General features: G+C 42.4%; 1 protein-coding gene across 2 annotated transcripts in view; it reads left to right on the top strand.

Annotated features, from left to right (window-relative positions):
• The window catches only part of MAP4K5 (mitogen-activated protein kinase kinase kinase kinase 5), a 73,474-nt gene that overhangs the window by 6,216 nt on the left and 42,256 nt on the right, over nucleotides 1-25,002 (top strand). For both annotated transcript variants that reach the window (XM_075029449.1, XM_075029448.1), the window contains exon 3: nucleotides 16,694-16,751. In XM_075029449.1, the coding sequence (XP_074885550.1) occupies nucleotides 16,694-16,751 (58 nt within the window). The remainder of the gene's footprint in view (nucleotides 1-16,693; nucleotides 16,752-25,002) is intronic.

Raw genomic sequence — 25,002 nt, 5'->3', positions numbered from 1 at the left:
TGTTATTCCTCATTTATTCGTGGTACAATCAGTGAGGGAGGTTGAGGCGTCCTGTGGACTTGCACAGGAAGGAGTTAACCAGAGCATGTTCTTTTGTTTCCTGCATGTTGCACGCATTTTTGGAGACCAGTCTCGAACATGAGAGGTGCTTTATAGGAGCTGTGCCTTCTCTGCCTTCCACCCCAGAGCTCCATTGGCAACGTGAAATATCCATTCAGAGGAAGTGGATAGTGCTGGTCCTGCATCCCCTTTGAAACACACACACTACCCACCCCCACACCCCCCTCAACAGCAGAGGAAACCTCTGAGAAGGAAGAACAGATCAAAGATCAGAACGTTTGCATAGTGGTATCTGCTTTCATCTTTGTCTCCAGAAGATGCAATGGTCATTTTCATTGCCAATGCATTTGGATAACTTTGAATGCGTCCGAGATTTATAGCATGAGGTGTATAAGTGATTCCCAGTTTCATCAGCAGAGGTGCATGGTAGAAGTACGTAGATTATCCGTGTCAGAGAGAATAGCTTTTCCTGTTAGTTAGTAAGGCCGTAACGGAGTTGGCCAGTGTATTTCGCTGACACCAGCAACTGTCCATCCGCTCTGCAGCTGGAAAAACAAATATGCTTGTTACCTTTATTCATGTTTGGCACCTGGCTTCTTGGTTACAGCTGTGAATGAAAAGAAGAGGCAGCATCAACCCAAGGTGATTCCATTTGAGAACAATACAAAATGTGTAGATCTCTGTATTTGTAACAGTTGTTCTTCAACTCAAGGCAACCTCGATGCCTTGCATTTTAGATTGCCAAGACTTTCTTGCACTTCACCATTTTGTTAAGATTTCGGATTTTCTATTTCTTCAAGAAGTTAGAATAGTTCTTTCCCAATTCTGAAGGATTCCTAGCAATAAGAGTACTCAGCAAGGTTTGGTGGACGCAGCAGCCTTTGATTTGTGGTTTATGGCAATTTTGGTGGTCCTGAGTGCATTCTGGGATTCCAGTAAAAAGTCAATGAGAAGGGCAGGATATTTTGTTCAAGATTTTGCATTTGTAATCTATAAAACCAGATGCTACCTTGCTTTTAATGGGAGTAGGTCAATAAGGCAGACCTGATGCTGACAGTAGTTGAAAAACAGCAAAAGACAATTTATTCCACCGGGCCTTCCTGAAGTCTCCTTGCAGAGTGTACCTATGGAAGAGGTATTGCAGAGATCATTTGTCTGAACTTCCCATTTGGCCTCACCAGGTAGAGTAATCTTTCTGACAGGTTAACTCAATCTAACTGTAATGAAGGGGTCTCTATATTATGTACCACCATGTTTTTCTCCAAGCTGTGGTTTACTAGACTGGAGAGCATGTTTACACGGGCGACACCGTACAGCGTTATTTGTCGTGCATCTCCCACCCCCCTTCCCTTTTCTTCTTTAGGGAATCTGTTCAGGAGTGGCTTGTCTAAAAAATTGGAGTCCCTTCTGTTCATCAAAATAGCAGAGTGGCTCCACTGAGAGTGAAACACCTTTTAACTCTATTAGCACCTAACCAGCTCTGCGAAATCAGTATCTTCCTCTGTTGGATAATATTTAGCCTGTTGGCATCATTTTGAGACCCAGATTTGCCCGCTCATGTGTTCCCCTGCAGCTGGCCCGCAGGAAATGTCTCCATCACGTGAAGGTCTGAGCTGTCAGGAGCTCCTCGCATGCAGAGGCTGGATAAACTACTCTTTCTTCCTAGATTGTTTGGGGGAAAATTTCAGCGTTTGGTACAGAGAAGTTTCCATTCTGCTCTTCAGCTTTCTAAATTCCTTCACTGAAGCATTAGAGTAATTCATTTTATCCAGCGCGGTGGATAGTGTCTGCAAGGACCTTCTCAGCTTCTCAAAGAGCCAAAGCTTACCTTCCCCCGTGGCGGATGGAAAACGCCATGCCGAGAAGCCGCAGCTTGACTGTGTCTCTGGAGCTCTCGCGCTCTTTTGGTGAAAAGAGCGCGCAGGAAGGTGAGCAAAGGAACTGCTTCTTGGCTTCTCCTTCAGTCGGGACCAGAGGTCAGGGGCAAATCTGTTTTGTGGGTCCTGTTTCCATCCTGCCCCTGTCAAATCCCAAGGAAAGGGATTCAAGAGGGGACTTGCTTACTTGGAAACATTAAGAAGGCAGGGAGGCATTAGGGAAAGGGCTAACATCTCTGAGTCAATGACCACTAACAGAGCTGCTGGATGCAGGACATCATGTTCCTCTTCTCTGTGTCAAGAGGTAGTTGAATTATGGGACTAGTGAATTTAGCATCACAGATCTCTCAAAGTTGCTCAGTTTTGTGCCTGCGCGACGCTAAGGTACGGTTTGAGCAGATGCCTGTCAGTACATAATGAGCAGGCAGTAAAAAATCTGAAATTTTTTGCAACAGAGGGAGAGTAAGAAGTGCCAAGGCTTTTGTTCCAAAGCCTTAGCCTCTTCCAGTACTTTTCCCTACTCTGTTAGCCTTTGTATTGCTATATGTGTTTCTACTGACTTCTCTGCTCCTGAAGAGAGTAAAAAGTTCATGAAGATGCAGCCAGGGATACCCCTCAGAGCTTTGAGCTGACCCGCAGTCCTGGTGGCCAGAACTGCTGCATTTACTGAACTGATCTGTCAAAATGGCATCTTTAATGCCATATTTGATATTTTGGCATGTTGGAATTAACTTTTCTCCCAAGTCTGTTTTTCTGTCCTCCACATGAATACAGTATATTGAAGGTTCATGTTTTCATAGAGATGAGGAAGATTTGGCTGGACTTTTCCAGAAAGCTGAATGAAACATATTTTCAGGTTAGTGTGAACAGCTGGATTTGTAGCCTGTTGAAAGGTGAATTTTGAGACATTCCAGAAAGGCAGGTGCTGTTTCTCTTCACAGGATAAAGAGGTTATTGCAGGGGGACTCTGTTGGCTTATTGATAAGAAATCGTTCTTGAGCTTTCTTTGTGCAGCTCTTCCCTGTGCAGCATTAAAGGCATTATCTCTTCTTACATTTAATGTGATGGTCCGCCCCAAGAAGCTGTATTTTGGTTCTCTTCTCAGCTGTGTGTATGACTGTTTGCTGATCATTGCTATTGAAGCAATATAGAATTGTGTTACATTTGCCTTAACTCACTGTTTAATGTACAGATGTGCAAGATAATAGTTGAATTATAAACATCAGACTCCCAAAGATGTTTGGAGATTTAGTCATTAATCTTAAGGGAAGATAAGTGGTAAAGTCTCTTGCACAGGCATGGAAATGTAAACATGGTAGGTAGAAAGAATAAAGGTGGAGCCATATCATCTTTTATAGATGTACTTTGTCTTGATAAAACTTAATTAAAATTTGACAGGAAGCAGTGCCTAATGAGTGTTCATTGGTCACCAGTGATTAACAGCTTCAGGTATTTGTATTGTATTTACAAGCGGTTTGAAAGCAGCAGCAGCTGAAATTTTTCTTTTGATGTGCTTGGTCTACAGTGGGGTAAGGGAGAGTATTTGTTGTATCACTTGCAGGTATTCACAGTTGTATTGTCTGTCAGAGGGGGGTTGTTAATTTAAATGTAATGATAGATTCTCTTAAACAGCTGAGATCTCTTTTCATTTAAAACTGTTTTTGTGAAAGAAGTGTTGCTGTTTTAAATGCCCCCTGCCTTAAGAGGACGATTTCTGTTGCAGGGGAAGGATAATGATACGATACATGGAGGGAGGGAACTGAGCTAGCTCAGCTGTGGGCATCGCTTTGTAGTGTTAGCAGCTGACGAGGGTTGAGGGGTTCTGAGGCTGGACAGAGTGTATCTGCATAGTCAAAATACCTTCACCAGCGTGATACTTAGGAGGAGTCTGGGTCAGTAATTGGACAGGATCAGCAGTTTCGCTTTGTCAGGCATGTCTGTGTTTAAATTTAAAGCACTGTTTGCATTCTGCTTCTTGGTTAATTGTGAACAGACATGACTAACTTTCTGATTAACATAGTGCCTTTAAAACTTGCCAAACAGTTCCTGTCTAGAGAGTCTGTTTTTAAATTTCGCTCACAATATCAAACTGGGGACGAAGGGACTTAATGAGGATGGGTAGGGAGATCTTGAGAATGTTTTATGATCTGCCATTGCTTCAGCAGTCACAACCGACAGCCTGTTTAGGGTAAAGGAACATAAATTTTTCCTTTTTGTCATTCTGTGGGTGTTTGAGGTTTGTCAAAACCCTGCAGTGGGATGTCTTGAGTATGGACTGACTGTGCTGACTTGAGCAGCAAAGTTAGCTCCTGTAGGGGTGGAGGAGGAGGGGAACAGGCAGGCTGTGGCTTTTCTCCATGAAAGCCAGATATGATGAAATTCTGGAAGAGGTGAAGCAGTTGTTGCCTCTATTTCTTGTAGCCTTGGTGCTTCAGGCAGTGTATGGATGGTGCGTGAGAGATACTGCCTGCCAAGCAAGTGAGCTGCGCTTGGTTTGCCCTAAGAGAGGTGTGGTGCCAGGCTATTTACTTACCAGCTTTATCTTTCCCCGGAATGCAGTCTCACTGGACATTGAATTCATCTTGACGTTATGGCTTTGGCCCTCCTACTCTCTCATGGTTTCTGCTTTCATGACTTCATCTGCGTGTATCGTTTTATTTAGCTACGGGAAGCTTTCCGAAGCTTGAAGTGCAATTTGCATGTGATCCCTGTGTGGTTGCCCTTTCGTTATGTGAATTCAGTCTCTGCTGTTCTAGTGCAGAGCAGGGCAATAACAATATCTTAAGCTTCTTGCAGGTGGAATATACTTGCAGGACATATCATGTCTTGCAGAGACCTTATAGTAGGTGTAATACTGTATGTGACATCTTAGGTTTCTACTTAAGGATGTGGCTATAATCTATTTTGATTTACAGGACTGCTTTTTTGTTCGTTCTCTGCATTTTGGCTGTGGTCTTACGTAATTAAAAGAACAACCCACAGGTCAGTGTTTTAATTCTTGAAGGTCCTGTGGCTTGTTCCTTTCTGCTAAGCGGGTGTGTAGATCATCGAACCTCCAATACAGCCGTTCTTAGGACAACAAGGATGCTGAGGACTGAATGCGTGGGACAGCTGAATTAGCCCTTAGGTGTTATATACAAGATTTCCTCTTAGCATGAACTTATGTAAAGAATTAACTTTCCCCATGCGGTCTGTTGTGCTTTCTAGAGCAGAGGGTGCTTGTAGGCTGAGGGGTAGTTTTGGGAAGGGGGAAGCAGCCAGGCTGCGCAGAGTCCCTATTGTGATTTCCTCCGGCTTTCTCAAACACATTCCTTAGTGGTGTCTGGCTCAGGAAGGCTGGTCCATGGAAAATCCACACAGCTGCTGAAGGGGGAGGATTACATTTATTGGGGGTGGGAACTCTGGGCTTTTGCAGAGCCGGAGAGCAGATTGTCAGGCTGAGCAGCTTCCTGGGATGGAGGGGCATTGCCTAAATAGCCTCGGGGGTCCACCATGGATCAAGCAAAGGCGAGTTTCAAAAGAAACAGAGGAATAAGGCAAGATGGAAAATGTTCTCAAGTATATTAACATTTAAAAATATTTCTCTAAAATTCCAGTGAAATCATCAGGCCTAATTTACTGTAATGTTATAATTTCTATAGCGTGCATATTATTTGAGCAGCGTGGTTTTGGTCCATGTTTTAAAGAAAGTTGAACCAGTAAAGTGAGGAAGTCACTGGCCAAGTGCTTGAAACCAGGCTACTGAAGTGAAACCCTGTTTGACAACCGTAGATTAAGCTGTAGGAAAAATTTGTTTCTTATTTTCAAGTTATATCATTTAAATGAGTGGATCAGTCAAAACTGAGAAAACAAATTTAAAAAAAAAAAAAGGAAAAATCAAAACAGTTTATTTTCTCTCCTCTCTTCTGGCTAAAAATAAGGTGTGAGAGGATAAGATAGCTGTAAAATCATGGAAGATCTCATCTGTAATGAAATGGCAGCATATATCCTCTCTTCTTTACTTAATCAGCATAAGTGCAAAACATACTTTATACTTAACCTTTCTTATGTATCTAGCACATTTAAAAGTTATAATTTTCCTCATTAAAAAACTTACTAAAATGTCATTTCTGTTCATTTCAACAGAATTCCAGGCTGTGATATTTAATTGTCTACTGAATTAGAAATATCACTGATCATTATTTCATCATCATAAGACATAAAGTTAAGATTGTAAATAATGCTAGGTTTTATTCTAGTAGAAACAGCTGGACAGTGGTACTGTCCCAGTAGTCAGAAAGAAGCAGGCACACTGTAGTATGTATACACATGTACACACATGAAATTGAGAGGAAATCGATATGTCTTACCCATCTTCCCCCCCCAAGAAGGTGACAGTTGGTATAGTACAGATGCAAACCAAAGCTTAATCTTAGGACAGTAAAAGAATCTCCCTGCTCCTATTTTAAACTAATTTTCTTTTAACTTCTTTGATTTACACAGCTGCTTTTTTATTCATTCTTCCTGTTCTGGTCACTGTTTTATTTAACAATAACAACAACAAAAAGAAACAACATGCAGACCTATTTTCTTCATGAAGACAACTTTATGGTTTGTTCCTTTTAGTTTTGTAACTGTGAGTTCATCTCTGAGGAATTGAAATTTTAAGGAGGCAATTACCGAACAGCTTTGTTGGGAGTTAGATTTTTCTGCTTAAATCTACATTTTTCACCTGCACCTCTCTAGATTCTATCAAATAAATTACAGTAAGGAAAATGAGTCGATACGGATTTGTACCCTGGGTTTGGAAGGCTTGGTACCGCAGAAGAGTCTGTGTGTGACATGAAAAGTTAGAGGGGTTTGCCCAAACACACTGTAGTTCAAAACGAGCTTGTACACATGGCTCAGTTACAGCATGAAGTACTGCAATTCTAGGCAAAATAGCTTTAATAAAACAAACAAAACCCCCAGCAAAATGCATACACTTGGATATTTTGTTCTGACTAATCTGAAAGTATGTCCAAAAGTATTTCTGGTGTTTTAGGAAGTTGCATGCAGATAGCGAGAGTATAAAAGCTGCAGTCTCGGAATTGCAGTTTCTTCTCCTCTTAAAAATGCCAGCAGTGGTTCCTCAGTTTTGCCTTTTTGAAGAGACACATCTTATTGTGTGCTAGCTCACGGTTACAAAGCAAAACAGTAAAAAATTTATTTTTCTTTGGTATAAAAAAAGTAAAATGATGGTCTTAAATTCTTTAATGCAACACAAATGGCTTGCTTAAAAAAAAAAAGGCAATCTATTGCCTTTTCCTTCAGAAACTTGTTTTCTCCCTGCCTAGAAAGCCAGATTTTTTTTTTTTCAGTGAAGAGACCTAGATACTTCTCTTCAAATATTTTGGTTGACACATCTCTTAGTTCTTTCATCTCTAATAAATAAATAAATTCCCCTGCAGCTGATAAAATATGTAATCTTTTAATCTTACTTGAATTTGTACTCCATAATACAGTGGGCTTTTTTTCCCTGTGTCATGGTCTATGCATTCAATGTAGGAATAAAATAAAATTGTTTTACATTTATTCATCCTCTCTTCTGGTGAATAAACCCTTTTAAAATCCATCTTGGTTTGTAGTTTAATAATATGTTTGAAGTATCTTTTTTTATCTGTTTTTGTTGTGTTTTTTTTTTTTTTTCCTTTCTCCTATTTTATACCCTGGCCAGTAAAGCTGGTAGGCATCCGCTCAATTCTAAGTATATTAGCAGCTTCATGGGCCTTCTTTGATTTGTATTATCTTATGTTATGTTCAAAATTGTGTATTATTCCTCAGGAAAGTGAGCTATTTCTAGCAGCTTTTCAAAACAGTCTAATGCACATAGTTGTAACTTGAAAAAGTTCTTTTCTGTTTTGGTTTTTGCCAGTGGTCTGCTCCAACTGAGTCAAAATTGGGCCTTCCCCCCCCCGCCTTCTTTTTTTCCCCCATGTGGTATTTGTATCTTTTGTGCTGCATTAGTTGCTAAGTAGTACTTTTGTGGTCAGGGTCTGTTTCTAGCTTCAGCTTTTCAATTTTGGAAGGATCATGCCAAAAATTTTGTGAAGGATGATCTGCCAAGAAAATTTCATAGGAGAATAACCAACCTCTACTTGGAAGCATATAGCTGACTTCTTTTGTTACTTTTTTTCTCCTAAATAAATGTTGTTAAGATGTGCACTGATCTTTGCTTTTTTTTTATTATTGTTATCCTTATTGCCATAGGTCTTTGTCCTTCAGTAGTTATTGCTAGGAATGAGAATTAAATGTTTTAGCGGCTGCCGAGATCTGTAAAGCCACTTTGCTTATACAAATCCTTTATCTGGTTTTCTGTGCTGGAATAAAAGGAGTTGACCTAACATCATTAATGAGCTTTTAATCCCTTATTGCTTGAGTTAATTGGCCTTGAGTAAGAAAGTGTCTGAAGTCTGTGAGTGAAAGGTAGGTTGCCCTCCTCCCAATTTTCTCTGCAAGAGATACACTATCTAAATTATCACCAACTGCCAGTAAAAATAAATACATTTAAGCCTTATTTGCATTATAGCTGTGCTTGGTAGTGCCAGTGGCAGATCTTACTGCATTGGGTTTCAGGTTTTGATGTGGAATTTTTTTAAACCCTGGTACTTTTGTGTATTCTGGGTTCTGCTCCTTCAATAAGGGAAACTGCAAGTGCTGTAAATTTGGAAATAGGGAGTGACAGCTGTGAAGTTTGCCTCCTGTTTGGTGCTGATGTGTGTTCCTTGTCTGAAGGATGAGGAGTGGCAGTGTCCATCTGGAGAGCACCCACAAAATCAATATTTGTCTTTGTGCAATATTCAGCCCTGATAGCCAAAGTGATGGCTCTTTCAGCAGTGCCACTGGAGTATAAACTAGCTGACACAAGAAATTCAGAAATACATATAAAAAGTAAAATTAGCATGTGAATCTTTATTTTTGGTTTATCCTGAAAGGTAGTAACGGTGATGGTTGTAGGAGATGGTTCTGTTTTAGTGTATTGAATCTATAAAGTCTCTGTTAGGGAAATGGTTTCTGAAAGCCTCTGTGGCTTTTGCTATAAAGGAGCCTGGTACTGCTCTCCATCTCAGAAATCCAGCTGGAAGGCTGCAGGGTGAACAACTGCCTCTGGGTCTTTCTGCCACCTAAAAGAGAAACAGCCCTGAAAATTAGAAGTTGTTGTTAGGTATCTCTTTTTCCAGCAGCAAAGACTAGCTAGACATCTGCTTCATGTGTGAGCTGCCCTGGCACACCTCGGGTGGTGAACAGAGCATTGCGAGGACTCAGAATGGGAGGGACAGTTGTTTCTGTCTGGCACAAATCTCGGCCCTTTCAGTAAGATTTGCATTAAAATTTGACAACAGTCCCACTGTTTTTTAAGCTATCCTCTTTTCTTCCTTCTTTGACATTTTTAATCCATCCGTAGACCTTCCCACATGAAGGAGAAGGATGTGTTCAGCATCTGTTATGGAGATGCTCTCGGCATCAAGCAGGAGGGCCTTTATTCAGTCCAGTACTCTGTTTAGGTTTTCTTAGGATGGGGCCATGGGGAATTTTGGCTTGGTTTCTCTTATTTTGTTTTATAGAGAAGAAAGTGTGGGGGGGGACGGACCCACAGACCTGCAGTGATTGCACCTGTATGGGTTTGGTACATGTACCCATCTAGGAGGTAAGATACAGGGGAATGCAGGAAAAAATGCATGGGTCGATACCACTTCTGTGAGTCTTCTGAGGATGCTTGTAGGGTGTGCTGCCTGGTACCGGGACAGGAACCAGCACTCTCTCGACTCAGTCTAAAACTGGAAAGCAATAGTGGGAGCTACTATTTTTAGCTGGAGCTCAGGCAGAGATGCTCTGCAGCCACTCCGTGGCCTGTACAGGCGATTCTCCCACTTGTGCATTGTCCTGATGCCGAGGTCTGGATCTGCTCTGAGCAAATGGCAGCCTTTGACTCTCTTACTCCGAGCAGGGTGCTGATCCGGTAAGCATTTCAGGAGATCGTGTTCAGCAGTGAGCCGTCAGAACTGGCATCTCTGCTTGGGTTAATCTTTACCTGCAAATTTTCAAGGAATTTTTTTCTCAGAGCTTTCAGAGAGTTTGGTTTCTCTTACAAAAGTGCTTTCCTGATGTACGGGACCTCAGAAGGTTGCAGTATCCTTTTCTCGTGAAAGATAGCAATTCTAGGCTCACACAATGGGGATTAACTCTTCTTGCTTTTAAGCTAGGTTTTCTGAGAAGCTTTCTGGCCACGTATTGACTTTTTATGAATCCCCAGCTCTACAGTCTGGGTGTTAAACTCAGCTGGTAAAGAGGTGGTGTTCTAGAAGTACAAGCCTCTCCTTTCTATTCATTAAGAGTATGTCCAGCGTTGCTGTTCTTTGCTTTAGCTGCCTGATAGTTTTCCAGCTCTATTTACAAAGTGTTTTTAAAACTGACAGACTGATTTATGTAAATTGTAAGAGTAAGCAAAATTGTATAGTTAATTATGATAAACACTAGGAATGCTTATTTGAACTTCAGCATTAGGACATAATCCAAATTCTGTTACAGACCAGCAGGTCACCATCCACTAAGATCAAATTCTTCTCTAACACATCCATTGCCTCTTACTTGAGAGATAAATGGTAAATTAGTCAGATCAGAAACCTAATACAGTCTGACAGTTCCTGTCGGATTTTTTAATACTACCTCTTGGGTACTGATTTTTATGGATGTTTGTTTGCGTGTTCACAAAAAAAACCCAAGAAAATTATGAAACCCCCCAAACTTACTGTTGTGTTAGAGTTGCTGAGGCCCCCTGAGGACGTTGCAGGTCTCTGAGGAGGCTGCAACGTAGCAGGAGACCTCAGGATCCCAGAGCTGGTCTTGAGGGTTTCTCCTTGTGTGCTGGGAATAGCAGTGAGGAATCAGGGGCCTTATCTTGAGAAATAAGTCCTTCCTTTGCAGAAATGTCTCATCTCTTATGTGTGACCAGTTTGAGCGTCGGATAAAAAATTGAAGCAGGGTTACATATAAGAATGTGGCATGTTCATGGGAGCATTTGTATTGTATGGAAGAGGGATACTACACCTTAAGTGAAATCCAAATCGTCATGTAGAAAAGCTCATGGCTGAAGTGCTGCTGAAGGGTCTGGTGGTTGTGCCAAGCTGTGGCAGCTGCTTGATGAAGTTTTACTCCACAGATGGGCTGGTTGTGGTGGCATCTTCAAGATCCCGTCCGCTGTTTCAAGGTCTCTGTGCCCCTGCCTTCTGGTACATATGTGCAGTAGTCTTGGTTTGTTCAGGTATCCTGTATCAGGTATCTTTTTTTATTCCCCTAATGTCTGTAATATTTTGGATTCTCATTTTTAATCACAACTGAAATACCTACTGTGCTGCTTCTGTGTAAGAAAGGAATCTGTTTTCATGGATTTAGAGCAGCCCAGATGAGAGACATTTCTTTGGGTCACATTAGTTGGCTGAGAGCTCTAGGCAGTGGTAGACATGGATTCAGAGATGTAGGTAGGTGAATTCAAGGGTCTGATGATACCATGAGATACGGAAAGAACAATGCAGCATAATTGGTATTTCGAAACCGCATAGAGCAGGTTAAGAATTAGAAAGTGTAAGAGGTCAGAAACTAGAAAGCAGATGAGAAACTTCTATTTCAGTCACTGGGCAGGAGGTCAGGGTACCTTTTGAAGGCGTATACAGTAACTGAGGAGAAGCAGGCAGCACTTGAGACAGCAAAATGTCGTGGTCACTGATGAGTGAAGCTTGGCAAGGAATGAATAAGATGGGGATGCAAGGGAGGGTTGCCGCAGGAACTGCAATTATGATTAGATTAAATGAAGACACGGTTGAACAAACGACTCTTCTGGTGAATTGGGTTGTTGATCCAAGGCTGGAGATTAGACATTGACGTTGAGGCAGGGAGGGGATTTCACCATGAAAATTGAAAATACTAATTTGGAGGCTGTGAGAGTGATATTGCTGTCTGAATCTTCCCCTTGTCTTCCTCAATGTTGAAGGAGAAAGTGGCTGGAGAAGGAGACTGAGCACATAAACTTGCATTCAGATGTCCAAGTGAAAAGATTCTCCAATTTTTTACCATCTCACACTGCTCAGTACTGTGGACCCCCTGGGGTGGAATTGTTTGGCTTGCAGTTTTCAAAAGAAAAAAAAAAACACTGCAGAGTGCATAACTGGTTCTGAAACCAGTTTTGTGTGTTATTTCTGGTCATTAGCTACAGAAAGTGTCCTACCCAAAATGTGTTTTCTTGTGTGCATTGTTTGGGTGTGTGGTGGGAAACATCATACAAAGGGATTGCAACGGGTGTCACGTTGGCTTCCACTGTCCCACAACAGCTTCTTGATGCAGTTCTGAGAAGAAAGATAAGTCTCGGTGGGAAAACACAATGATTTTTTGTGTGTAATACCATAAAACTCTCCCAGCTCCCCAAAACCCCAGTCCTACCAATAGCGCACCTCTCATTTTTGAGTGTGGCGTTGGGACACACCACTGACGTTGTGCCTAGGTTGGAAAAACGTATGTTGCTCCTGGACTGACAGCCTAACGCAGGCTCTGTCTGCAGCTAGTCCTTGTTGCAGCAGGCACCATGCAGATCCCAATTTGGTTGCTGGGAGAGTGCATCAGGAAAATGTCACCATTTGCTCGCTCAGCTCTTAACCACTTTCTGAAGCAGCCGTTGTCTGAGATGGGACCATGGGTTTAAAGGAACCTTTAATCTGCTCTGGTACAGCTGTGTGTATGCTTGAGGGAACCTGGGTTGTGTTGGCTGGTGCTGACATATGCTGGGGAAAAAAAGTGTAATGATTATTATGCTGTCATATTAAACTAGTGACATGGAATCTCCTAGGTCGCTACAACTGTGCAATGGGATATTCAAAAAAAGAGGAGTACTTGTGTTTTGTTTTATTTTGAACACAGGCTCTATGTGATATTGTGTAGTATTAGTATTTAGCTGCTAAAATATTCTGGAAGAGCTGTGCTCAGTGGGATGCTCTCACTCATCCTATAGCAGGCTGTAGGACAGCTGAAGAAAAGGTGACCAAAGAGCTACTACTTAGCTCTTCTTTCTCAGTAAATATACTCTGTCTATGACACTGAGCAAAATAAACTTGACAGCGTGGCTCACCTCATTCCGCTATACCCTTGTTCTGGTCCCATTCTTGTGTAGGTCAAGTTTTCTGTTGGAGCTTTGCAATCCTTCTGCCAAAATCCTATAGTTTTAGTTTTCATTCTGTGTAATGTGGAACATAATTTTCAGGTTTGAGTCTCATTAAACAAAATTAAGATCAGTACTAACAGATAGAAAAAGCTCTGTCTTCCTCTTGGCAAAAGTCTTCCAGCAAGTCCCCTGATCTGTCAGGGAAGTCGGGCTCCACTTCTGTCACGTGGGAACTGGATCATGTTGCTGATGGGGTTGTGGGCTCCAGTGTAGGAGGGAGCTGTGCAGCTTTAGTCTTTCAGCCTTTAGTGTCAAGATGAGTTCTTAGGAGACTTCCTTACATATTGAAGGAATCAAGGCTGGCAGAATTAAAGACAATAAGAAATCTAACAAGTTTTATTTTCCATTAGACTGAAATATCAGAATTCAGAAGAGATCATCAAAGTTCACGATAAATATGTCATCTTTATGTGATAAATGCATATAAATGGTAACTTGCTATGTCAATAATAGCTCATGAGATACTGAACAGCAGCTATACTTGTTAATTGGCAGGTCTGCATTACTTAGTGTGCAGGGGAGAACAGCTCCCCTGGCCTCTGGTTGGTTTCAGCTAATTTTAAATTAAGACTTGAAATACTGAGGAAATTTCAGGGGACAGGAAGGAGGCAGATATTTTGCTGTTGGCTTTAAAAATGTAAATAAGATGACTAGGAGAACTAGAATTTCTTAGCTTTACTTCGATTTCGCCCCCACCAGTGAAGAAGTATATCAATGAGACAGATTGATGGATCGTTAACTAATTCTTCACATTAGGGAAATTATGGAGAACTTGTATTTTTGTCAAATATCATTTTAAGTAGAATTCCAGGTTTGATTCACGAAGCCAGCAACGTTGATGTAGTGCATTCCTGTCTGTGGCTTCCTTGATATTACACAATCCTTTTTTAAGAAGTAGAATGATGCAAACTGTGGTCACCCATAGGACATGAGTTGAGAATTTCTTTAACTAACACATCTCAAAATTATTTGAGGAATCCTTATTTGACAGTTTTTATGTCTAGGTGTGTACCATGGAGAACCAGTTTTTAGCCCTCGCCCTCTTACCTTCTTACATTTTTAATGATATGCAAGGTAACAGTAATTCATTCTTGATCAAGTTTTCAGCTGACAGAAAGGTGTGGAAGAGAAAAGTTGGAACAAGAGTGACAGCAGAGAGATGTGTGTACCTATGTAAAGCTGGTGCAATCCAAGATGAAGGAATAAAAGCCATCAGTCGCATTTGCGGTCAGGTGATGTCTCTTGGGAAGCGGCTTGGGTAATTTGCTGCATGCTTGCAATACAACTGTCTAGACTGAAGATCCAATACGGTTCCTGTACCTGTGAGCATCCAAACAAGGATATTGAGGATCAGGAAATACTCAGCGTTTTTGCCTTTGGTGCTGACACGAAAGGAGTTAAGTGATGTGTATGGTCCTGGTGTCATCAACTCGGGAATGTGTTCAGTTGGAAGATTAAACTGTAGGACGAGAAAACCAGTCTTAGAGTGAGTGGCTCAGATAACTTGATACTTTTAGTTCATAAATACCAACCTGTTCCAGCAAAGTTCAATGGTTGAAACCCGAAATAGTCCAGGCTATAGATCATATGCAAAAACTTAATCATAATATTGGATAGCAGCAGGACACAATTTGGTGAAGCTCTATGGCCTATCGCGTATGAGAGCTGAGAGCCAGTAATTGCAGTGATCTCCTCCGGCCCAAACCTTCAAGTCCCTGCCAAGCAGTCTGCGTACCAAAGACCTTTGGCAGACTACATCCATTCCTTTAGGCTTCAGCATAACAGTAGCAGTGGCAGTTATTGCTTATATGGAAAAGGAATATCTGTAAGGAATACGATCCTTTTTGTACTTCAGAAATGAAGCTGATTTTCTGGAAACCGTGCAGTCTCCTTTATCTGAACAGCTTAGCTGCTTGTGTATAGAAGCGTGGATAGTGGAGGTGCCCTGGCTTCACCAAGATAGAGTGTGTGCTTGGTCTCTGAGGGTAACATCTGTGTTTCATAATGGTATTGTTAGGTGTAACAGTACCAGAGATGTGTGCTCCTTCTGGATGTTGAAGGGTACCAATGATTTTGCTGTGATCTAAAAACACCTCTGGTAGGAGGGCACTTTTAAGAAGTGGTAAAGGTTTCCTTTGTGGTTAGCAGATAACTATCTGTTTCTGTGTTCAGTGATTTGGTCTGTTGGCTTCAGATATTTGGTTCTGTTGTACAATTGTTAAGGTTCTCTTTGACTTCGGCTGAGTCGTATGTGTGTCCCTGGCATGCATTTTGACACCCATCTTTTGGCTGAGCACTACAGGACTTTGAAAGGCCAATTATTGTTAGTTGTTTGGTTGGGTTTTTTTCCTGGCTGGAAAGCCTTTCCTGATGTGGAAGCTTGTGTTGACAAAACTGAGGGGTTCATCTTTCAAATTCTTGCTTTACCTGTTGTTAAATTAAGGCGACTTCTTGTCCATACGCAAGAGAAGAGTGTTTTGTTCTGTAGTGGCTTCCTTCAGTTCAGTCCACAGGGGCAGATTTGCTTTGCATCTTCATCGTAAGTAACTGCTCAAATCGATTTCACCTAACCCAGTTTTCCCTCAATTTTCTGTAATCTACCACACAACCAGATTTCATATGTTCAGGAGACTGCATGTTTGTTAGGGTAAGAATGAAACAGTTGGGTTTAGACTCCTGTAGCTTTTGGATGATCAGCAAAAGGGGAATGCCGCAGTGCCTAATTGGATCAGGTTGTGTGTCAAAAATAATATAGTTTAGCTCTGGTGATGATGCCGGAGTGATTTAGAGCTCATTTTACTGGAGTTAAAAGTGTTAATGAAATCCCCTCTTAAAACTTTCTGTATCTGAGATTTCTGTAACATTTTCCTCCAGCACTGAATTCTCACCATGAAGTTTACAGCGTAGCCAGAGAGGACATTTCTGTAAACACTTAATTGAAGCTCCCCACCCCTTCTTCTTCTCAAGGGTCATGGAGACCACTTGCCTCTGTCAGGGTCTGCTGGAAGGAGTTTGTTTTCAGAGTAAAGTCATTCTCAGGGAGCTGTGACTCATCCGTGCTGCATCTGCAGTGCTTCTCCCTGCCCCTCCACCTGTCAGTTCCACTTTCGGAGCACCCCGAGGTTTAGCACCATGAGATGGGTGTTTCAGCACTGCGTGCTCCATGGTCTGACAGTCAGTGTTGCAGCACAGTGCTTTTGTACCACCCCAGCGAGCACGGATGGCAGAGACTTCTCAGTTTCAACAACCCTTAAAAATGGTGTTTGAGAGGCATGAACTTTTCGTTTGCTGGCAGATAGCTGGGGTTTTTTGAAGTCTTGAAAGGAACTGCCAGTAACACTTCACAACTCCAGCTAGGTTGATGCTGTGCTAATACCGAAGCCAGATAATCCTCACCCAGGTTGCTCTCAGCTAATTGCATTGTGCCATACTTGTAACACATGACAGCCTAGCATATCTTTTCAGTTTGTAAGACTGTGTGAAATGCCTTTGCAGTACAATTAAATATGTCTTAACTCTCTTATTTCAGGCTAGAAATCTTCATACAGGAGAACTGGCTGCTGTAAAAATAATCAAGTTAGAGCCTGGTAAGTTTTACATTCTTTTCTGTATTTTTGAATTGCGTTTTCATTTTTTCCATATGTTTATTTTCACACGGCTGTGAAGCTCCAGACAGAAGAAGTGTTTGGTTTTTTTTGTAGTTTCAGTGGTTAGATGACAGGAAGCACTGCAGGATGTACCATTACTTTTGGCTATGTCCTGCTCACTATTTCCTTGTTTGTTCTTATCTGCCTTATCAATTGTTGCATAAAAAGATGTTGCAGTTACAGTGCGTTGTTAGTACAAAGAGAAGATTAAGGACAGATGGTAAATTGTGAGCTCTGAGACAGTAGGGAGCTGGTAGGCTGTGTGAGTTGAAAGGGGGAAGGGAACAGGCAATGGTGCTAATGCCCACCAAAGGTGCACTGGGAAAAACAGAGCTCTGTGCTTTTTAATGTGTCTTTTTTCTAACCTGTGCTGAGGGAGGAGGATGGCTCGTACTATTATTTCCCTGTGCATTTTCTACCACTCCTCCTAAAAGCAGGAGATGCTTACTTGCTGCCCAAGAGATTTGCTGAGCTGAAGCCTAATTCCACTCCTGCATAGAGAGTTGAAATCAGAAATTGTGTCCTGAGTGGAAATGAGGAGAGGAGCTTTTTATGTCCTCAGTCATAACTCAGGCCTACCTGAGGACTTTTTGAGTATTTATTCGAAGAAGTAATCTCTCATTACTTGGTTGCTGTCATACCTTTCAAATCCCTCCTTAACATAGTCCTCTTCTGCATCTCTTTGCCATATTAGTCTCTCTGTGGTTGTGGTTTGCTTGAATTGCTGTGCTGTGTCTGTTCAGGGTCCTGGCTTTCTGGGACAGGGGCTGAGGGAGGCTCCTCCTGTGAATGTGTGCTTGCCCAGTGCTCATGGACTGACACCTGTAGCCTATGAAGCAATTAAAGGACAATTAAGAAAGTAGTAGGATCTATGGAGACACAATGAGATAGCTTCCATCACTGGAGTGCTGCAGGGAATAAATACAGACTTGGTAAGGAAAAATGGAGGAAAATCTGGAAAGACACATGACGTAGGAGAGGCTGGCAGAACTGAGTGGTTTTTAGTCTGGGAATGAGAAGGCTGAAGAGGGATCTAACCACGGTCCTCCACAGCAGAATGGCAGAGGAGCTGGAGCCAGGCTCTTGTCAGGAGTGCCCAGCAAAGGGGTAAGAGCCAGCCAGCACAGTCTGCACCAAGGGAGAGTCCAGCTGGATGTGGGGAAAATTCTTCAAGGGGAGGGTGTTTGTGATCTGGGGCAGGGCCCAAGGAGGTGGTGGGTTCTCCATCCTTGAAGATTTTCTGAAGTTGACTGGCCAAAGCCTTGAGCAACATGACCTGACTCTGCGTTCAGCCCTGCTTGGAGCAGAAGGCTGGAGCAGAGAGCTCTGGAGGTCCTTGCCAACCTGTCTTCTGTGATTCGAGGTTTTAACGACCAGCGCTGAAATGTGTCCCGTCCCTGAACACCAGCATCTATTCATGACTGTGTGTGTTAAAAGACTGTAATTTTGATGGGGAGCTCACAGTGTCAGTACATTGCTAGCAAGTGAAGTGGATGTGTCATCTTCCTCTTTCTTGCTTAGGAAAATACGTTGTCTCATTTGCCTGTTGTTGCTTGGTTCTGTTCAGTCACTCGGGTTGGGAAGCATCATGGGTTCTTAAAGACAAAGGGTTTGCTAATGTCTGTAGGTCCTTGATAAGTGGGAAGGCTGCCCTGTCTCCTCCCGGTCTCTCCAAATGTGCATTCCTGAGGAGCCGAGCCATGAGAGATGGCTCTGCCTGTCCTGCTCTTGTATTTTGTAGTTCTTCCAGCTTTCTATTAAATCTGGGCTAGCAGAACTTTTCAAATTCTATGGTGCTTACCCAAGACATCTGACCAGCTCCTCTCCCATTAAGGACTCTGTGACCAGTGGTATATATAGGGATCAGAGAGTTGGTCTTAGAAAGCAAATGTTTAAAATTTTTATCCATATGAATAAAGATTCAGGGAAGACTGTTTTTAAATAGCAGTAAGTATGTTCATTTTTCATAAAAGTTGAGTATTGTCCAGCTGACTTCTAGGCCAGCTAAATTTTTCCAACATGTCTGTTACCCTTGAATAATAATTTTCAAACCTTTGACAGGAGGATCAATGCTTAATGCCATGTGCCTCACCCCATATTTCTTGGTTGTGAAATCCCAGATGAAAACTTTGAGGGAAGACTTTTACAGTTGGGTTTTTTCTATTCAAAAAAATCCTTAATGTATGTTAAGATAAGTCTTGCATGGAATTTCTGAAATATTTTTTTTTTGCTATTTCAGCCATTTTGAAATGGTCAAGCAGCTGTGTATGAATTTGGGTTAACTCACCAAACTCGTTTTTACCAAAATAAAAATGGAGTGCACGGGGAAAAGGGCTGGGAACATTTCTAAAATAGAGTGCTTTGGTGGCTTCACCCCATCCCTAGTTTTCTTCCTCTCAAGCTAGATTATCAGGGAGACTGAGGTGCCAGTTATAAAGTGGGAGAGGAAGGCAGTGGGAGTCTCCATCTATCACATGGTTAGAGAATGTAGGGGAAGAGGAGTTCAAACCTAGCTCTGTCTTATTTACAATGAAGACCAGCAGTTACGTCTCCCTCCTCAGGAGATGTTGGTTTCCCTACTGACCTGTAAGCCATTCCAAGGTGGTTTTAAGGATTTCTGCTGAAACTTTTCATATGCTTTCTGCTTTTAGTATAAATTAAACATGAATTGATTTAGACGGCACATGAGAGTGACTGTTGCCTGGTATTCAGGGTGAAGGCTAGTCTCTTTTGTAAAGTGCTCAGGGAAAAATTAATATGGGGTTTCCCCCATCCAAGAATATTGTGTTATCCTCTGGACTGCTTGATGTAAGATTTCCCATGAGCCTAGCTGTTAATTTCCAAGTGATTTTTTTATTATTATTATTATCTTTTTTTAACAGTTAAAAGTTCCTGAAATCTGACCATTTTTTTCAGTTGGAAAAATTTGAAAAATTCCAGTGAATAAATAAAAAGAAAGGCTCAGCCTGATTCTTTAGCTTTTCTTCTCCTCCTTTCTTGAAGCTCCCACTGAAGCCTACCAGTGCAGGTAAACAAGCAAAGAGCAGCCAGGCCGTGCTGGTGGTACCACTGCTTCTGCTGCAGCTCTCATCTTCTAGAGTCAGCAAGGTCTTCTGCAAATCCAGCTTCATGCACACAACACAGTTCAGATGTCAGTGGCCGTGGCTCAGTCTCTATTACATAAATGTCTTGAATTTCTGAACCTGCCTACTCACACCAGAATTAATGATCCTATGACCTAGAGAGTGGTGGTCAGTGGGCAAAACCTCAGGCATGGCCTTAACTCCCACTAGCGTGACCTCTACAAGCCATTTTGACTCCTTCAGTGGTCCTTTCAGTCCTCAGCTGTTTGATCTTGTTAGGTGGTAATCTCTTTGGAGCAGAACTGCCTATTGCCCTGTGATTGTTTAATGTGGTGCACAGCGTGGGTTTTCCTCTTGTTTGGGGATTGCTTTTATGAACTGAAGAGCAGCATGCAGCAATGGGAAGGATAGTTCTCTTGGCCCTGCATGCTCCATCCCCTCCCCATGCTACAGCGTCCCTTGTACCCGGGTATGTATATTTAGGTGAAAGCAGATGAGGGGACTGAACTGGCAGTGGGTTTGGAGGCAGCAAGTGCAGCGAGCGAATGGCAGGCTCTGAGCAACAAGGAAATGTGGTTTTCTCTGCAAGATCTGTGAAACTCCTCATTGTATTAAGTTGTGTTTACATAGGTGCAGAAAGCAACTGTACAAATTTGTGTGAGAGAAAAATACACAGAAGACTATTAAATACAAAGATCCTATCTATGATGGAGAGGTTTTGCTGAGCCATAAATCTCGGGGCGGGGGGGCATTTTGGGGAAGCATCCCTGTGTGGTCTGTTTTTAAATACTTCCTTGGCATCCTCTGTTGGAGACAGGATGCAGGACTGAAGGGCCCCATACCTGACTCGGTGCAGGGTTAATTTTTAATTCCAATTGGTTCTGCGATCTGCTTCACTGTGCAGCCAAAGAGAGGTTTTTGAAGGCTGAAGGTAGAAGAAGCGTGGGGAGGCTCAGGGTAGAAGCTAAAACCACTGCCTTTGGGTGACTGTGACTACTAACCTTTCCTTAGGAAGCCAGAGCTGGTTTTATGTACGTGGATTGTAGCGATAAGACTCATTAGGCGATGTTAAATGCAGTGGAAACCACAGTGGCGATCCCACAGCCCCTGCTTGGCAGCATGTGAAATGCTGTGGCCAGTGTTCGGGGCAGCGGTGCTGGGGAGAGCAAACCACCGCTGGGTTAATCCCCAGCAGGTCTGCAATGGGGCAGAGCAATGCTTTGATGACAGAAAAAGGATGCTAATAACCTATTGCTAATGTAGTGAGAGGCTTGCTGGAGCATTCATGTCGCTGCGCCTGATCCAAATGAAGGAGGTCTGGTTTCATTGTGAATTTGAAGAACTGCTTTGAAAACTGAACAGAAGCAGAGGCCGAATCCTCTGCCGTGAGAGGTGAGGGAAGAGCAGGAACCGCTGGAGGCCGAGCAGCCCCTGCCTTTGCTTGGTGCTGCTTAAGCACTACAGTGAAAAGTACAAGACTCCAGCCCAAATTCACCACTACCGAGAACCCCATTTTAATTAGCACTGGTGACCATGTCTTATATGTTTCATTATGTTGTTGTTCTGACTTGCCATAGGGAAGTAATTTCTTCTAGGTTTTGGGTTTTTTGGGGGGGGGGTTGGGGGGGTGGTTAATACATCTTCTTTTAAATGTTGCCAACCTGATCTCCATCCATAGCATGCGCACCCACAGTCTCTTGGCAGAGATCTTGTTGGGGGTTTGTTTTGTTTTTAAGGAGGCTTCACAGCATTTGTTTACTTATTTATTTATTTTTAGTTCTCTGGTATGTCTATTGCCTCTGCAGGGTAGCTGGACTGTGCAGCAGCTTACTGTCTTTGCAGGAAGACATGACTGTTCAAAATCTTCCAGATTTAAAAAAAAAAAATTAAAAAAATCAGCTGCTCCCTGCTTCAGTGTTCTGACTAATTTTAAGAGTTTTGAATAGCTTTGTAAGACTGTACTTGCAGAGCACCATCAATTCCTAGACCAGGCCAGTGTCAGAAGTTGTTGTGGTCCCCAAGGGAGGGCAGCCTCTCCAAGCACCAGTGCGAGCTCCTGTCAGACCATAGGGCACAACTAGAAAAAAATCAGTAATAAATATTGTAAGTTAGTCACCAGAGAAATAGGCCTGTGATTTATATAGAGCATGTTCTGGAGAGGAGGAAGAGGTGGCTCATAGACGGGAATTAATTAGCAGATGGAAAAATAAGAGCTCCAAACTCAACACTTGATTAATACATAGACAGGGGAATTGGGAGCAGAAGACAAAAGACTGAAGTAAAGAGTGCCCCAGAGGAGGTGAGGAATGCATTGAATTAAAGCTGCAAGAAACTGCACACAATAAGATGGCAGTGTTTTGGGAGACCTAGCAAAACTGCTGACATGGTGGGCGGCGATGAATTGTGGTTTGTTCGCATTACTCCCTCATCTACTGCAGGTAGCAAGTGACTTGGTAGGCAAAGAGACTCCAACTTATAGCTGAGACCTCAACATGTATATGTATTTTATTTCATCTGCTATTACCTTCCTTTGTCTCTTCTCCAGACAAAGGAAATAAACTCTCTACTTAGAAGGTTACTGTAATTTATTTGAATTTTTGGGCATTAAGCTAGATCTGCTACCACAGTTACTTAAGCTGTGCTGCTAGAATCAAAATAGACAGTGTTTTTCACTTTTTTTTTTGGCATAGACTTTGGAGAGCATTAGGCAAAAGTATTATGGCACGCTAATGACATTTCCCAGCATTCACTGAGTACAAATGCTTCAAATAATTTGGGAGCCAATTCTATTTCAGAAACTAATCCAACTGTACTCAGCAGCATAGAAGCCAAAACCATCTGAAACACTAAAGCCACTTCCTTCTATGGGTTTAGCAGATGAATTGAGAGGGGAGTCAATACAAAGAGGTAACTATTTGCCAGTGTAGTTTTCTGCCATAGAACTTTCTCCCTGGGAAAGTGTAATAACCAAAATATTTTAATATATACTAATGTCCATTTTAAATACTGCTGTAATGATAAATAGTGCCCTCAGGGACCTTTGACACTCAGCAGGCTGGTGGTAATCTGCCGTGCTCTGTACTTTTTGCAGTGTTACAGAAGAATCTTATTGCTGGTTTTCATTTGGTCCAGTGCTTGTTTTCCATGTGGGATCCCTGTAAAGGCCAGAAGCAGCCAGTTACCTATTTCAGGTTGGATCTTAAACTGGAAGTGGAACTGTTCGCGGAATTTTGTACAAGGGAAGATAGTCATCCAAAGGTGTGTAGTACTGAGCACAGTACATTCAAAGCCAGGTCGGGTTCATTATGTTTGTTTTGTATCTCATGATTCAGATGCAGAGGTTGATACTCCACGTAGGAACACAGCTGTGGGGCTGAGTCAGGCTGCGATGGGGGTCTGTCCCCTCTGGATGACAGCTGCAGCACAGTGGAGCTGCACTGTCAGTCCAAGGCATTTTGGGGACTGAAGAAGGGTATTTTGGAAATGCAGCTTTGTTATCTGTATAATAAATTCCCTAGGGATGCTATGAGCTATGGAGAAGAACAAGCCTGAGGCTCATTTAAACTAAGCCTGCGGGGGATGAACCATTGTTGGCAGCACCTGGGGTTGAAGAAATATGAAAATAACTTCTTGGTACAGCTTACACTTTCACTGCCTTGTGGTGCATAACCTGGTCACGCTTGGGATCATGTCCTTTGTGCATGACAGTTTAAATAGACACAGGCTTTATGCACTGAACAGTGGCTGGTCAGGCACTGGCAGAAGCCCTCAGTTCTGATTCCTGTGCTGGCTGCCACCTCCTGTGGCATCAGGCTGGCATCACCGTAACCCCAGGGGACACTAACGCCTTTTTGTTGGGAGAGGTGGGTGTGCAGCTCTACACCGCTGCTGCATCTGTCTAGGAATTACCCAGGGCTGAATGCCTGAGTTTCCAAGTGTGCCAGAGCTGTTAAAGCCTGGACATCGCCTGCTTGTGCCGTGCCACGTCCTGAGTGGTACTGCGGCAGACTCGCACAGCTGCTCAGTCTGCCTGTGGAGCGTACACAAAGCAAAACAGAGACAGTATGGTCTTCTAATGTAGAGTGCCCAGCATTTTAATTATATTTAACTTCTTGAAATCTGGTCTAATTTTACTTTGCATACTTAAAATACATTTATAATCTACTATTCTTCTTTCAGAAATGTCTGTATCCAGAGCGGGTGAGCTCATGTTTCCATGTAATGTAAGCTTTCACTTAGAACACAGAGTTTCTTGGGTGAAAGAAGGCCAGCAGAAGGGGTTGTGGTGGGGGAAGAAGGTATTATGAGTAGGAAAGAAGCTGAAAGATCACACATTTTAGTTGGAAGGTAATGCAGAGTGTGACGCTTGGGGTGAAGGCAGGTTGCAAAGGGCTGAATTAGGAGGACACATCATTTGGCACGTGCATGAAGAAAAATAGCGATAGTGAGATGGCAGTGGTGAGAAAGGCGAGTAAAGGTGGGATCATGAAAGGCTGAGATGTACAACAGTAAGTAGATTAGGCAAGGAGAGAGGAAAAGAGATGAAAGTGTTAAGGAATAGGAATATAGATTACATGTTAACATGGCTGCTCATAAGTAGGATCCAAGCAGGGCTGAAGAGAACATACACAGGGAAATTTTTTCTGATGTTAGACCACACACTTGTGTGCTACTTACTGCAGAGCTTGTGCTGCAGTGGCAGCACGTCACCATCAGTAATATTTTGTATCAGTGGAGAGATAATCAGTACCATCAGCTGGCAGGATAGCAGTTGGCAGCTAGATGCCTGGCAGTAAAATTTGCTGGTGGAAACATCATTGTTTCCAAATAGCTGTATCCTGCTTGGAATCAAGTTTCTGAGCTTCAAGTTTAGGGAATTTAAATTCTTTCTGTCAGACTGCAGGTTTCCTTGAATCCCAAGAAAAGAGGTATGGATAAAACAGCTCAGATGGTTGAATGCAGTTTAAATTACTCTCCTTCTTAAAGATGTGAAACTTTTAAAGGATTGTTCTCAGTTTTCAAAATGGTTGGTAAAGAACAATGCAGGTCTGCAAGGCGGCAAAGAAAGCAGGAGTTTTTTATGTGTCAGAGCTACTGGATGGGATGCT

This window comes from Buteo buteo, chromosome 6, assembly GCF_964188355.1.
Source record: "Buteo buteo chromosome 6, bButBut1.hap1.1, whole genome shotgun sequence".
Lineage (NCBI taxonomy): Eukaryota > Metazoa > Chordata > Aves > Accipitriformes > Accipitridae > Buteo > Buteo buteo.
The sequence above is the reverse complement of the archived record's forward strand: the minus strand, read 5'-3'. Positions and strand labels throughout refer to the sequence as shown.